Genomic DNA, 14,553 nt, shown 5'->3' on the forward strand with positions numbered 1-14,553 from the left:
TTTGCCACCGTGAAATTTGCAAAACACCAATAGACAGAAACATGCAGTTAATTTTAACAGAAAAATATGAAAACCATAATGTGTGGGAACACTGCCTTATTAATACCTGGAAAATGGTGATTTGATTATACCTCTTATCTCTGATTTTGTAACATCTTTTGTCTATATAGAACTGTGCTGATTTTTTTTTCACTTGTTATTTCTTTCTTGTAGATGTTTAAAATACATTTATCATGTATCACTTTACATATAGGTGTCTGATTTCTGGTTCTCCTATTCTGGTATGGCTCCCATCCATCTCGTATTGCAAAGTTATGTGAAGACTTTAAATTCCTTGTATCCAGTGCTCTGCTCAGGGATAGGTTTCAATAGCAGCCAATAATGTCATATTCTTAAAGCCTTAAAACTATTTCTTGGTAAACTGTAAACTAAGATATGTCAGCAAGTTGGAACTGAAAAATTTCATTGCTCATAATATTAAATAATTTTCTTATCAGAAAAAGATAACCATTTACTGACAAAGAGATATGATCAATATAAACTTGAATAACAACATATTTGTAGGTATCTTTTAAAGACTATGTTGTTTTTGCAATCTTCAGAAATTCCCTCATAATGCAAATAAAACTGAATGCCTAATACAAATGATCTCCTGCAAATATTTACTTACACTTTTAAATGAAATTGCTTCATTACTGCTTGTTACTTGTTTCTGTTCACTCCCTACAGATATTCAGATAAAAAATGTATTTATGCTTGGAGGTACAAATGGGACTAAGCATCTGATCTTACCTCTGCTTTCTTTTCCTGTATAAATTTGATTAAATTGCACGGATTCCTTGCAGGCATCCAACTCCTAAGAAAAGCAGTGCGCACTATATGCAAAAGTAGGAAGGGAGTGACAAAGTGCTTTGAGGATCTACATACTAATCCTAGTTTTCTTCTTCTGTAAAGTGAAGACAACTTTAGAGGAAGACGATGTTCAAGACAGCAAAGGGTTTTGTCACTTCAGTAGCAGGGCTTGTATAGAAGTTTGAAGATATATAGATGCTTCTCTACATCCGAGTTGGGTTTCTCTCAGATCTAAAAGCCAGGTCTACCAGACTGTAGTGAAAAATCATGCTGAATTCTCATCTTCAGCCAGTTCAGATTCTACAGGGCTGTTTTCTATTATTTGGCTGACTTGCATTCAAGTCCATCTCACCTAAAGTGAGAGGAGCTCTGGGGCTATGCTCTACAATTCATTAGCTATAGCTGCTGCTACTGGATAGCGGGTCTTCCCTCTCCCCCCACTACCCCTCTACAACTAAGAGTCTTTCAACCCTGGTTCTGACCAGGGTTTTCTTGGCAGTTTGTTGAGTCTATTTTCTTCACAAAGCAGATCTGTCATGATAGCTCATGGATAAACCCCAATCTCTCATGTAGATGAATCCTGAAATGACACATAATGAAATGCAGATTCAAGATTCCCTGTTAATTACACAGGATAGTTTTCTCAGTACAACAGAATTTCAGCAAAAAATGACTATAGCTTTATATAGGATGCAAGCACAAGAAACTGAACTAATGAATGTGTAGACTGCTTTCTGTTAATGGCTAGAAAGGACCCAGTCCAAAGGCTCAGGAGAGGTCCATTTCTCAGAACTCAGACACCTGGACTGTACATGAAACTGCACGCTGAATAAGACACAGGTGGTCATTACTGTTGTTAAAAGTGATACGTTTGACATGAACTCTAAAAATAAGGAAATCCAGAACACTAACACTTTGCCCAGTTTTTCTGTGATCCCTGGCAACGTATGATGGTCTGACATAATGTACTTTAACAGTGTCATGATGAAAAGAAAATTCAGTCTTGAGGTTCCTGTTGATAATGGCAACTGGTTATACTTTACCATGAAACACAGCTTGTTCTCATTATTCACCACTAACTCTGAGGAGGAAGACAGCATCTTTCATACACTTACAATTGGTTGAAAATTAAATTTCTTGTTTTAAGGCATCAGAAACATTGAATAACTTATATCAGTGTCTGAAAAGGTAAAGTAATGGATGAAGGATACAGTCCTATCTTTAAAATTAAGCATCCTTAAAAAAAAAAGGTTTTTAAAAAATTAATGACAAACTGGTCTTCCAGAGACAGCTAATATTCCACAGCATGAGAGAGAAAATAAAAGGATTTTTCAATAGTATATAACTATACAGAGAATAGTCTATCCAGGAAAAAAAAAAAAAACCAAACAAACAACCACACAACAAAAATATCCCAACTTCTAACATTAACATTTGCTACCTCTCAGCTGGTCCTTCATAACTTTGGATTCAGGAAATCAGAGGTATTAAGTGAAATGCAGCAATCCAAAAGCAGCAACAAGGTCCTAGGAACATGTGCGGACTTGTGTCAAGGTGTCAGAGATTAAAACCCAGAACTGTAGGCAGCCAGGTGCAAGAAAGAGGAAGTTTACAACTTTCAACGTAAGTGTCAAGCCTGCTCATCTATTTACTTCCTCCAATTGCTATTCCTCCTATACACTCTCTGCAAAAAATGGTCCCTCAACTCTGCCTTTGAGCATAGTTTTTGAACTTCTGAAAGCCCATGACACAGTCACCTTCACCGAGCCTGGCTGTACACTGAAGTATACCTTGTGAGGTATAGAAGACACATAGAAAACGTGGTCCAGGCTCAGCCATCCTAAAACATACCTGTGCCCTAAGGGCTAGGTATTGGCTTTTAGAAGTGTCAGTAGGGAGTTTAGGCATGGAAAGTTAGGTGTAGCCTTGGCCTGTTATTGCACTAAGAATAAAAATTAAAAGCCATGAAGTAATAAATTTTACTTTTACTGCAGTAAAACATTTGTGAAGTAAACAACCCTCAAAGTATGAATCTGACTGGATGACTTGGACATTATACTTTTCATATGATTAACTTCTTGCTGGCAACATCACCATATAAAATAAGGCACCATTCAACACTTTCAAGGCAACATCATTGTATGCCCTAAAATTAAGCATCATAAATTTAGTTATCCTCAGAATAATTACACTTTGGGCAAGTCTGTGATGTTATAACTTCAGCTTAAAATAGTGACCAATTTAAAGTAAACATTTGCTTAACATATTGTTGTGCAACATGGATTTAATAGCAGTTTAGATATGTAATCTTGGTGTTTTTCATTAGTCTGTAACTTTTCATTGTCATTTATCTAAACTATGTAAGCATTAAGGCTGTGGGACTATGACCAGTACACCAAGGTCAAGTTCATTAGAAAAAAAAAGTTTCTTCATTAACAAGTTCTTTGAAATGTGCTGTAATTTCCAAACATTCCTCAGGAATGTAATCCTTTTTTAGTGCCATGAATTTCAATACTGTATGAGAGTAAAATTGTCCAGGAACCTCAACAATAATTACAGTAATAAACCTAGCAGAGGCCTTTGTAACAAGGACAGCTACAACCAATTTTGGTTTGACAAATTACATTAAACCAATCTTAATTATTTTTTACAGCAAAGTAGCAGGCTTTGGAAGAACACAGAATCACAAAATGGTTGAGCTTGGAAGGGACCTCTGGAGGTTGTCTGGTCCAACCCCCAAAGATGGGCAAGAGCAGCAGATGCTACACATCTTGATATTGGTCAGGTTTTTTATTTTTATCTCATATGCAAAATTCATTGGAATAGTACAAAATTAACTGGAAAACCGCATGAAAAAAATAGCAGTATCTATCAAACTGAATGTACTTATTAACTGTGTCTATTTTATACTTGCCTACTATTTTCATTTGTGATTCCAAAAGTGGAACAGACAGAACATTTAGGAAATATGAATCGAACTGCAAGAACACTGGAATGGGGATTAAAAATCAAATTGGTCATGATAAATTGAAAAAGTTATCTGAACAAATTAGAACACAATTTAATAACAACAAAGATGGTCACATACGAAGGAACAGTCAGCTCTATGAATACAGATATCCATTTAGCAGGAAAGTCTTTGGAACTTTTGTGGATTACAAGCCGAATATGAATCAGGAGCACAACATAAAAAACACCTGTTCCTTTCCCGCACTATGGGCAATCTTAAACCCGAATACCATCTCCATTTTGGGTATCACACTTGAAGAAAGATGTGGACCTAGTGTAGGAAATCCAGAAGCTGGCAAAAGCATGATCAAGGATCAAGAAAAGTTGGGAAGAAGTGGGGTCTTTAGCAGATTGAGGAGGAATACAGCAGTCTTCACAAAGAAAGGCTGCTTCAGAAAGGGTGGGATTTGTCTGTTCTTGACAGTGATGGAGGCTTAAAGTGCTGTGACAGAAGGGGATGTTAGACCTCAGAAAAGGTTTCATTTAAGCCAGTTAACCACTGGAATAGATTGCCTAGGCAGAGTGGGGAGTATCTACTGCTGGTAGTCTTTAAGAACAGGTAAAGCAGGAACCTGAATGCTTGCAGGTGGAGATGATCCTACCTTACAACAGGGGTCCCTATTGGCCTTACACTCCATAATTGTCCTTCCACAGGCACTTAAGTTTCACTGCACTCCTTCCCTGGCCTCACCCCTTACCTCTGTATTTAGCTTTCAGCTCATTCCTAAAGCCTTGGCCACACTTATACTCAAGAAATCACATGGAATGTTATAATGAGCTGGTGTCACACTCCTATTCTGCATGTTCATTACTCATCTTTCACTTGCATCTTCTTTGTATAAACCACCGTGGGTGCATGCATACCTGTGCATGTGTACTTTTTAAACACAAGAAGCTCCCATTCTTGATTAGCCTTAAAATGCCACCAAAAGAAATGTCTGGTAACACATGCTTCTTAATCAAGTTGCATCAGTACACCTCACAATGCCATTTCACACTTATGATGCAGTTGGTAATAGCTGATACTGTACAGCATACAGAGGTGACACATTCCTTTCTAAAATAATAGCAACACTAACTTACATGATGTCATCAGTTTTGAAGAGGAAATGACCCCACAGATTAATGAGGAATTGTGCCTAGGAGTCAAAGGTATGATATAGTCTTATATTATTAAACAAGAGCTAGATATGATCTAACCTACTTCAAACAGTCCAGCCATTAATAGAGAGAAGAGGAAAAGGCAGAGTACCAAGAGTCCATATTTATCTCTGGTGTAACACCAACAAAGCCAGCAGAATTCCTTGAAGTTCAGTGTGCTTCAGAGTGCCATATGGCAAGTGCCACAGGTCATCCTGTAAACTGCAATGTATGATGGATGGAAAAAGCAATGCCATTTTCCGTTCCTATTTAGGAAACATTATACCAAGAAATAAGATACCACAGGACCGTGTTCAGAAAATCTGTTTATTATTATGTAATGATGTATCAATTCACTAAAAAATTTTACAAATTCAAACATGAACATAGTCCAGGAAGTCCTCTGGAATGAAGGAATCATGAAGTTTCATAGGAAATTTGATTTTTTCTATACTGTACATAGTAAATATTATACAAGTAAATAGTAAACAAGTAAACATTAAGTTTTATATACAACTTGCTTGAAAAGCAGTTAGGAATTAAATAGGCTGTATTTTATTTTTTCAAAATCCTAAACTAGGAGATGATTCATCCATCTGATAAAGTCAGACTTACTATATTAATCACCAGACTAGGGGTAGTGATTCCCTCATCCTTAGCTCTGACACCAAACACGATAGTGTTCCCAGACCCCCCTGAAGGTACATTCTAAATAGACAGACATTAATAGATAATGACTGGGAACAGAACACATAAATACCTTTTAAAAAATTAACAAACCTGGATTTCCTTGGACATATGAGCAATAAGAAGAAATTACCTAGCATCTTTTTAGAAAATGTATCTTAAAATTTCTCATTTATAGCCTGCTTCTGGCTTTACACTCCATAACAAGAGCCATTATTTACTTGTGATGACAAGGGGTCTCTACTCTGGCCAAAGTTGTCAGCATCTGACAGCACTTCACATTTAGCAGTTTCAGACTGTTCAATATCTCTAACCCAAGTTTTGTACTTCCAGAAGAACAAGACCCTTGCCAACAAATTAAGAATTGAGCAGTCCCAGGGAAGGGGAACTAAAGTAGCTGTTAATTTCCTACTATTTCCAGCTCTGTGTCACCCTGTTTACATCATGCATCATTCATCTGCTGTGATGAAACGCAACCCCGTGTTTTAAAAAAAGACCTCCGTAACAGTGAGGATACTATATCTTTGTGAGAAGTGTTTCACATATTTTCCATGGGCACAAACTGCTCCTGCTTCTATTTAAATCTATGTAGCTCTCTTTGGGGGACATTCACTTCGGTAGGTTCATTCAGAAGGTGCTTAGCGTAAGAAGAGGAAAAGCCAGCATGGCAGCAGACAGCAACATGGGTCCTGAAGAAAAGCCGAGCACTACTCCTGTGAAAAGGGCTGTCCACAAGATCCGAATGGCCAGCCTAGTCTTCAGCTTGGCACGAGGCTGGCAGCAGTGGGTATCTGATCATCACGTAAAGCAAGCCCAAGAGCCCTCTGGATGGATGCCCTCTGCAGAAGACTCATCAACTCAGCCTGTACAAGAAAGACCCTTTGAAAAATGGCCAATTCCATTTGCCAAGAGGGACCAAGGAAAAGACAATGAAGAATCCTCAGCAAAGGAATCAGTGACAATAGGAGATGCTGAAAAAAATGCAAGGGAATCAGATGAAGCCCTCAAAAAGTTCAGCATTAAAAGCAAAGAGGTGACCAAAACAGTTGTAAGCAAAGCCTACGAACGAGGAAGTGATGTTAGCCTCCTCAGTGGAAGATATGAGAATAACAATAGTAGCTCAGAGATGACCGAGCTCAAAGAAGAATCAAGTGCTATTGACAAAATTCTTAGTGGCAAATTATCTCCAACCATAACGAGAAAGTGTTCAAATGTGGTATCAGAGCTGACCAAGGGATGGAAACAGATGGAACAAGAGAACAAATTGGGCGCTAAGGAAGAACTGCTGCTTAAGTGTCATGATGACAGCCTGGATGCAGAGGACAGTGGCTATGGGGAAGCAGAGGACAAACTTGAGCAAGAATACAGTGACCGAGAGGTGACGGCTGTGAGGATTAAACGACCTGTGCCATCTTTGTAAGTAAAACACCTTTATTACAGTATCACAAATGGTCAGCAGACCTGGAGACAGGTACAGGTTTCCATGAGGAAGAAGGGGGAAGGAAAATTGGTAGGAAATGGTTAAAGAGAAGCTATTACTCTTGAAGAAAGAAAAAAAAAAATCCAGAAAACCTTACACATATCTCTGTGCTTAAGTAGTTAGTCAACAATATGTGTCTATAGCCTTAGGTTTTATGTGCTATATACATAATAGACACGGGAAGTTATATTTGGGAAATGTTAATTATATTTAATTTTCTGGATTTACTGGTTCATTGAAATCACTACTTACTTCTTAATACTTTAGTCTGCATTTCAGATTAAAATCACCTCATCAAGAGGCCACATCTATTCATTTATTTCATCAAATGTTAAGTCTAAAGCAATGTACCTGACAAATATTTCCAAATACTTATTCATTATTTTGCTCAGTATAAATTGTACATATTCTTGGGAGTAATTTGCAGACAATGTCCAAACCAGACATTGCAGGAATTACCTTTAAGTGCATATTAACAAAAGATGAGTTCCCCGCTTCTCTTTAGAAGCTTTGCATGGATTTGGAATTCATCAAGTCAAAGAATGGAAACTTTCACAGGAGCTTGGACCCTAAATATACATTAGAAAGCATCCAGCCTGTGTCAACATCTGCAGGATAGATTTGAATCATGTTGTATGCTATAAATTATTTGACAAAAAAGAGCATTTGAATCATCAATAGATTCCTCAAATTCAAGATCTCTTTACAGGTACACTATCATAAGGGGCAGGGTGTGGGGGGAAGTACATTCATTGAATATGTTGTGGAAGTAGAAGTTTCTGACATACAAACTTCCTTATGCCTGTAAATGGTGTCACAAAAAAGGAAGCAGAATCTGTTAACTTACCTGAGTAATTATTACAGGTTCTACTTAAAATTTTAATTAAGTAGCAATCAAATTCACAGCATCAGACAGTTCTGAGTAATACTTCTTTCAGTAAGAGGTTCATGCTTGAAGATTATTGTACAACAGGCACATATTAAATTTGAAGCCCAGGTAGTAAACAAGTTCAGCCATAGCCATGCAGTCCTTACAAAGTCTCCCAGAAGAGGAGAGAAACAGCAAAGGCTGGTAGAAATTCTCTAGCTTCCTTTCCCAGAGATCTCCAGCAGAACCATCTTTCCAGATGATGGCTACAAACAGTTGTGCTGTGGTCAGACTTGCCAAACTAATTCATCACTCTTTTGTCGGTAAAAGATTAAAAGATCCCTATGTCCAATGCTGCAAGATGGGAAACGGCAGGCAGCTGTTACAGATACAACATGCTGTTTGCTCCAGTCCTCTCTTCTATAAACTTTGTAATGTCCCAGAACAGCAACAGCAGAAAGGAACGTGTGGTTGAGCCTGAACTGTTTCAGTGTACAACCCCACATCTAAGTGTAAAATTGTGATGAAGGAGAGCGCAGCCTCTGAGGCCAGGGTGCACTGAACCATGGCCAAGGCACAGCAGACACACTGCCTGCTGGCTTTGCTGGGCAGGGAGGACAGCTGGAGGTGAAATTTATACCGAGGCAGGGTTTGGCAGAGCTTGTCTGCCTGAGCCTGCAGGGAGGGAAGAGGCTGGCACTGGGACACGGGCTTCTACCAGGAACCATCACGTAGTGGGGCTACAGTGGGTCTCCACTGCTTCTACTCCGCATACATCACCCACATGCATACAACGTGAGCACAAGCTGAGCAGAAGGCAATTTGAGATGAGAAGGCACCTGATTAGCCTGTGTATAAAGGATGAGCAAGGTAGCAGGAATTGGGGGATCAGAACCAGTATGTTCATACTGTATCCTAATCACAATTTCAGAAATGAAAAACTGGGACCAGCATTGATGAAAATGCCAAAACAACCTTTGTGATCCCTCTGCAGACAGTCATGCAGGCTGTACCATTCCCACTGATCAGGTTTTACACCTCACTGCTAATGAGTGTTTACCATGACCAGCATTAAGCTATGACTAACATAGTCATGGATTTCAGCTGTACGGTACTTTTTAGTACAACTATCTGAACACATATAGATTTTGACTATTCAAGCTGGGGATTAGAATGACGATTTGCAGTACAACTAACCAGTCATCTCCCACAAGGAGCAAATGGTTACTAGCCAAAGTGAAAAAAGGCTCTCCAGCAACCTAGAGCTTGAGAGTTTGTGGTCCCTGCTTTTGGGAGAGACCGTGCACACCATACTTTGCCAGACGTTAGGACCTCAAAACAAAGATTTCACACATACAGTGGGAAAAGAGGATACATTTGCAGCAGATGTCATCTGTAAATAACCTCAGTTAAACAAACTGCTCACTTTAAAAATGCTATAGTAGAAACGAAGTAGATATCTTTCTGTTAAACTTTACATATATTTTCTCCATGTGTCTAATTTTAGTGCTTCTACCTAGGGAAAAAATGATTAGCCATATTTACTGAGGTGCCAAAGATTGAAATAACATACTCTATGTGACTTACAGCTCTCTCTTCCACTGAAATCTGACACAAAAGTAATCTTGGGCACTTACAGTGCTGTTATCAGGACTGGATTTTTTAACCACTCTTTTTTTAAAATTTATTTTATAGCCTCAGAATACATTATTTCAGCCTGTTACTTTTATGAACCTTTCAATATGGCTTAATCTTCTTCAAAAAGGCCATAAGTACATGGTTGTTAAAGCAAATCTCCCATTTTCCTCTCTATATTCCTGGAAGAAAGCATCGGCACCAGTATTTTTTTTCCCTTGCATCAGCACCTTCATCATTTCCAGCTCCAATATTTAATGGAATAAGGTTGCTTCCTTAGCAGAAAGCACATTAACTCCTACAGGCATAGGAAACACTATTTTGTTCCCACTGAGACGTCAAAGGGATAAAACAGTGATTATGAAACTCAAAACATTAAAAAGGGATCCATACCTTTCCCCTACAGAAAGAATCAGAGAGAATGTGGAATATGGACATTATCCTCCTAGAAGTTCAGAATGCATTTAGGGTGATCATTTTGGTCAACAGGTTAACTTAGTTGATTGTTACAGGTAAAGCATTTCTTACAGTGGATTAATGTTCACAACCTTCATTTTGGATCCACAATCCATCATCTAGGTGTGGTACAAACGTGAAAAAAAATCCTTCTATGTGTATACAGTTTATTGTGTTAACTTTTCATTAAGCTAAACAATGAGGAAAATTGCACTTCAGCCACCAGAAATGGTTAAATTAGAAGATGCATTAAAAAATGAGATAGTAAAGTTTTTCCAAACCCACATGGGGCATGCTAAAAGCAAAAGGATAGATAAGATGGTGTTTTTCTCAACCATTGAGAATACAATTAGGATAAGGAAGGTTATAATAGTATTCCACTAGAAAAGATAATTAAAGGTTTCAGTAGGAAAAGGAGAGAGTACTTACTAGACTGTTAAATAAAAAGAGGTAAGAAAGCCTTTACAGGGTTATGCCATCTCACTCACTGTCTTCTTTCCCCTCAACCCGGGGAACTGAAGCTCCAGGACTTTCTCAGGGGTCATGTCCCTCAGAGAAAAGAGGGAGAAGCTGGCTGTGGCTGAGGGATAAGCACTCTGTGATGGTATCTGCTCATTAGCTCTACTGAGACTGTTGGTATCACTTCTTCTAGGCAATTTTGATTCACTTGGGTGTTTCCCCCCCATTCAATGATACCTTCCCATGTGAAGAGCTGGCAAAGCAATCAATCTGAGCTTCAGCTGGAGTTAGGACTGCTCTGGCACAGGGTTTCTATAGCATTGGAAAGATCCATTGGTTTCAGGAGGCAAATTGCTATGCGTAACCAAACCCTGTGCCTACAATTCCACTGGACAATGAAGCCACAATTCAGGTCAAGGGGCAAAGGATCACAGCTTTCCCTTTATCTGTACGACAACAAATCATATACAGGAGGATTTGGTTTACTGTTGGGAAACAAAATGGTCTAGCTTTACCCCACTGACATATTTTAATGCTTTCCTGCCGACACCTGTTAATCACTTACATGCACAAAACCACAGGTACATATACACTGCCTACTCTCAGGATGCTCTGCAGGCACACCACAGAAGAACATGCTCAATTCTTCTATTGCTTTTCACGTATTGATGAGGAAGAGTATTTTGGAGCTTTTTAAATACAGTTTCTCAATACAGCTAAGCCAAGCTAATGGCAACTCCACAGCTAAAAGACTGGTCCCGTGCTCCTACTCCTTCTTCTATCCCTGGCACTAAGCGTCTGCACTTCTTGCTCTAGCACTAGAGTGCTGCCCAGGACTGCCATCCTTCTGGTGCACAGACCTGAACTGGTGACATCTCTGTCACTCCTATTCTCTCTTTCAACAGGCTTAGGAGAAAACAAGGGAACCCCCAAACAGCAGTGAAACAAATTTTTCTGCAGTTTTGCAGTCCTCTGTACTGTTTTACTAACTGCATTTTGGTTCTCTGGTGTTACTGTTAATATTCAGCTGACTGGGGAGGTTTCAGAGCAGCCTTCTGGGGAGTAAAAATATTAGAAGACAAATTACTTTGGCACAGCCACAGCACAACATACTCCCTAGCTGAGCTCTGTATAGACACAATGACAGGATGTGGACAGCACAAAGACTAGCTCAGACTATCTATAGCTCCTCCACAACACGTGAGATTGGCCACTAGAGGAAAGAGCATGAACAATTTGTCTGCCTGGAGTCATCCAGCAATATGATGTTGCTATGCACACACACACGCACACACAATAAAAATCAGTAAGACCTCTGAAGGTCTTTCATCATCTTTTGACCTTGACACAAATCTCAGCAGCCCTAAGTTTCTTTCAGGCTTGTAACCTCCCAGTGGGAATATGAATTTTGGACTTCAATACCTGTTCAGAACCATGCTTAAAATATGTAAGCATAGGCAGAGCTGCTGCACTCTATTAGCTTTTTGTTGTTGTTTTAAACATCAACATCCACTACATGGGACAGATTTTTCTAGACACTACCCTCTGTTTTTCACTCAAGAATAGCTGAGGACCCAGACCATACACTTGCAGTTATCGTCACCTATAACAGGGCAGACAGATTTCAGGCTCTGCTGGGCAGGCAGAAATGTGGAGCTGCATGACTGACCAAAGGTATAGAAAGCGCAGGTAATCAGCAACATACTGTTTCACTCCCATGCGGAATTAAGTAATTTTGGGCAAAAGTTTGTCAAAATGGGCTCACATCTAGGCTGGAGGGTGGTAGCATTTATGAGATCAAGCTGTGACCAGCAAATTTGCTTTTGAGTGCAGACTGGAACACGGACAAAAAGCCCCCAAAGCACTAATTTAGAAGTAGTGAACTCATGCCACCTGGTGGTTAGCATCTCGTCTGGAAAAACACAGTAACCATGTTAATAGAAGAGATTAGTAGCAGAACCATGCAATTAAATGATGAAATGCAAAGCTCAAACACCCTTTTTCTTTCTTTCAGTGCAAACAGGTTTAGCGAAGAAGCACGCATCAAAGCCCACAGGAAATACAGCCCTGTTAACAGCCTGAAGGACAGATGGCAAGAATGGGCCGACCAGCACATCATCACGCAGAAGTTGAATCCCTTCAGTGAGGAATTTGACCATGAGCTGGCCATGTCCACGCGCCTGCACAAAGGAGATGAAGGCTATGGCCATCCAAAGGAAGGAACCAAAACTGCTGAAAGGGCCAAGAGAGCTGAGGCCCATATCCACCGGGAGATTAGGGACATGTGCTTCATCATTGAATCAATGGCTAAGCCACGGCCCGATGGCAAGATCCAAGTCACTTTTGGGGAACTCTTTGAGAGATATGTTCGTATTTCAGATAAGGTTGTTGGGATTCTCATGAGAGCCAGGAAACACGGGCTGGTGGACTTTGAGGGAGAAATGTTATGGCAAGGAAGGGATGATAATGTCGTAATTACTTTATTAAAATAAGCATGCCACAACCAGAACAACCTGTTTTGGAAAACCTTTCTCCACTTCTTCCTTGCTATTAGCATTTGCACATTTTGAAAATAAGATTCCACCCGTTCACCCACACAGAAAAAACACTGAGCATTTTTCTAAATATATATTTTATAACTGCTGCATGATAATACAAGCATCTTAATGGATTTTCCTCTGTACAAGGAGAGCTTGCAAGACATTTCAATTACTACATGAAAAATAAAGAGAAAAATCTATATTGAATATAAGCAGCTGATTATAAAAACCCATAGCAATATAAATAGCTACAAATGAACTCCAATTTTTACTTGTTCTTACATTCAAGATCTTCCCAACTAAACTGGAATATAAACCATGACAGATCAGAAGTTGATTGACAATATAAACTCAGACCAAATTTTTGATCTGTGAAAGTGATCTTGTGCACATATTTCCTAATTAATTTATTTAAATGCATGTAAAAATAACTTTATTTGGACACAGAATCAAGGATACCACATTTGTTTCCTTTACAAGCAGGATATGCAACTACTACTGCAGTATTATCTTGTGGCAACTATTGACACAGCCTTCTCTTACATACCACATACAAAGGCAAAATCTTTCTTTTTATAAATGAGGTTTTATATTTATTGTATTTATATAACTAAGTTATTAGATAGTTTCATATTTAGGGCTATGGATGTTGGGAGTGAAAACACCCGAAACAGTGTAACGCACAAAAGAGTTCTGAATAGATAGCCACATCAAAAATATCTCCTATGCAAATTTTTGCAATGTATCATCTGATTATCTATGTAAATACGGTTCTCACAAATACAGGAAAAATAACATATAAAAACCAGTCAGATACTTGTACTGTTGTATATAGCAAAAAAGTGACTACAATCAGCATCTTCCATTGAAACGTACCTCTGTGAGAAAAAATACAGAAACAGCGTTTATAACTAAAATCAACTAACTTTAAGGAAAATGGTGTTTCATATTACACAGAAACACCGTCCTAATTTTACCGCATTTGCTATTTGAACCATTCTGATGTCACTGAAATAATGTGTTTCAGTCCAGGTGATGCTGAAGAGGATTAAATAGTAATGAACTAATACTTCTAGGTCTTAAAACTGTTTGTATTATGCACAAATCTGAGACATCTGTAAGGTCTATAATGCTTAGTAGATTATATAGATCACTTTCTCTAAACTACTACTGTAAAAATAGCTATTCTGGTAAAAATGTGCTTCATGTGAAAAGCATTTGTTTCAGAGAAAGATACCTGGGCAAGTAATTTGCATAATGAGAAATAAGTAGTGTTTTTTTCCTGTAAGGTTCTTTCAAACTGAAAAGCAACTATCTTCTTACAGAAGAAAAGGTGTATAAACGTCTTGTTTCTGTGATAAAACAAGTATTGCTATCTTCTTATGAGAGTACAGGTACTCCAGTTTGAAGCTCCAGTGAACAACTAA

General features: G+C 38.7%; 1 protein-coding gene across 1 annotated transcript; it reads left to right on the plus strand.

Moving 5' to 3' along the window:
- The first annotated feature begins 6,133 nt into the window (after nucleotides 1–6,133).
- Nucleotides 6,134–13,925, plus strand: ABRA (actin binding Rho activating protein). The gene is made up of 2 exons (XM_074810602.1): nucleotides 6,134–7,104; nucleotides 12,601–13,925. Exons 1-2 carry the CDS (start codon nucleotides 6,353–6,355, stop codon nucleotides 13,076–13,078), a joined length of 1,230 nt encoding a protein of 409 aa, XP_074666703.1. The 5' UTR covers nucleotides 6,134–6,352; the 3' UTR covers nucleotides 13,079–13,925.
- The last annotated feature ends 628 nt before the right edge of the window (nucleotides 13,926–14,553 follow it).

This window comes from Strix aluco, chromosome 1 (assembly GCF_031877795.1).
Source record: "Strix aluco isolate bStrAlu1 chromosome 1, bStrAlu1.hap1, whole genome shotgun sequence".
NCBI lineage: Eukaryota > Metazoa > Chordata > Aves > Strigiformes > Strigidae > Strix > Strix aluco.

What these genes read in the sequence shown, in the direction of transcription:
- ABRA (XM_074810602.1), top strand. Translation starts at nt 6,353, where the DNA reads ATGGCAGCAGACAGCAACATGGGTCCTGAAGAAAAGCCGAGCACTACT. An exon ending in AAACGACCTGTGCCATCTTT is followed by an intron (nt 7,105 to 12,600) that starts GTAAGTAAAACA and finishes TCTTTCTTTCAG; the next exon opens with TGCAAACAGGTTTAGCGAAG.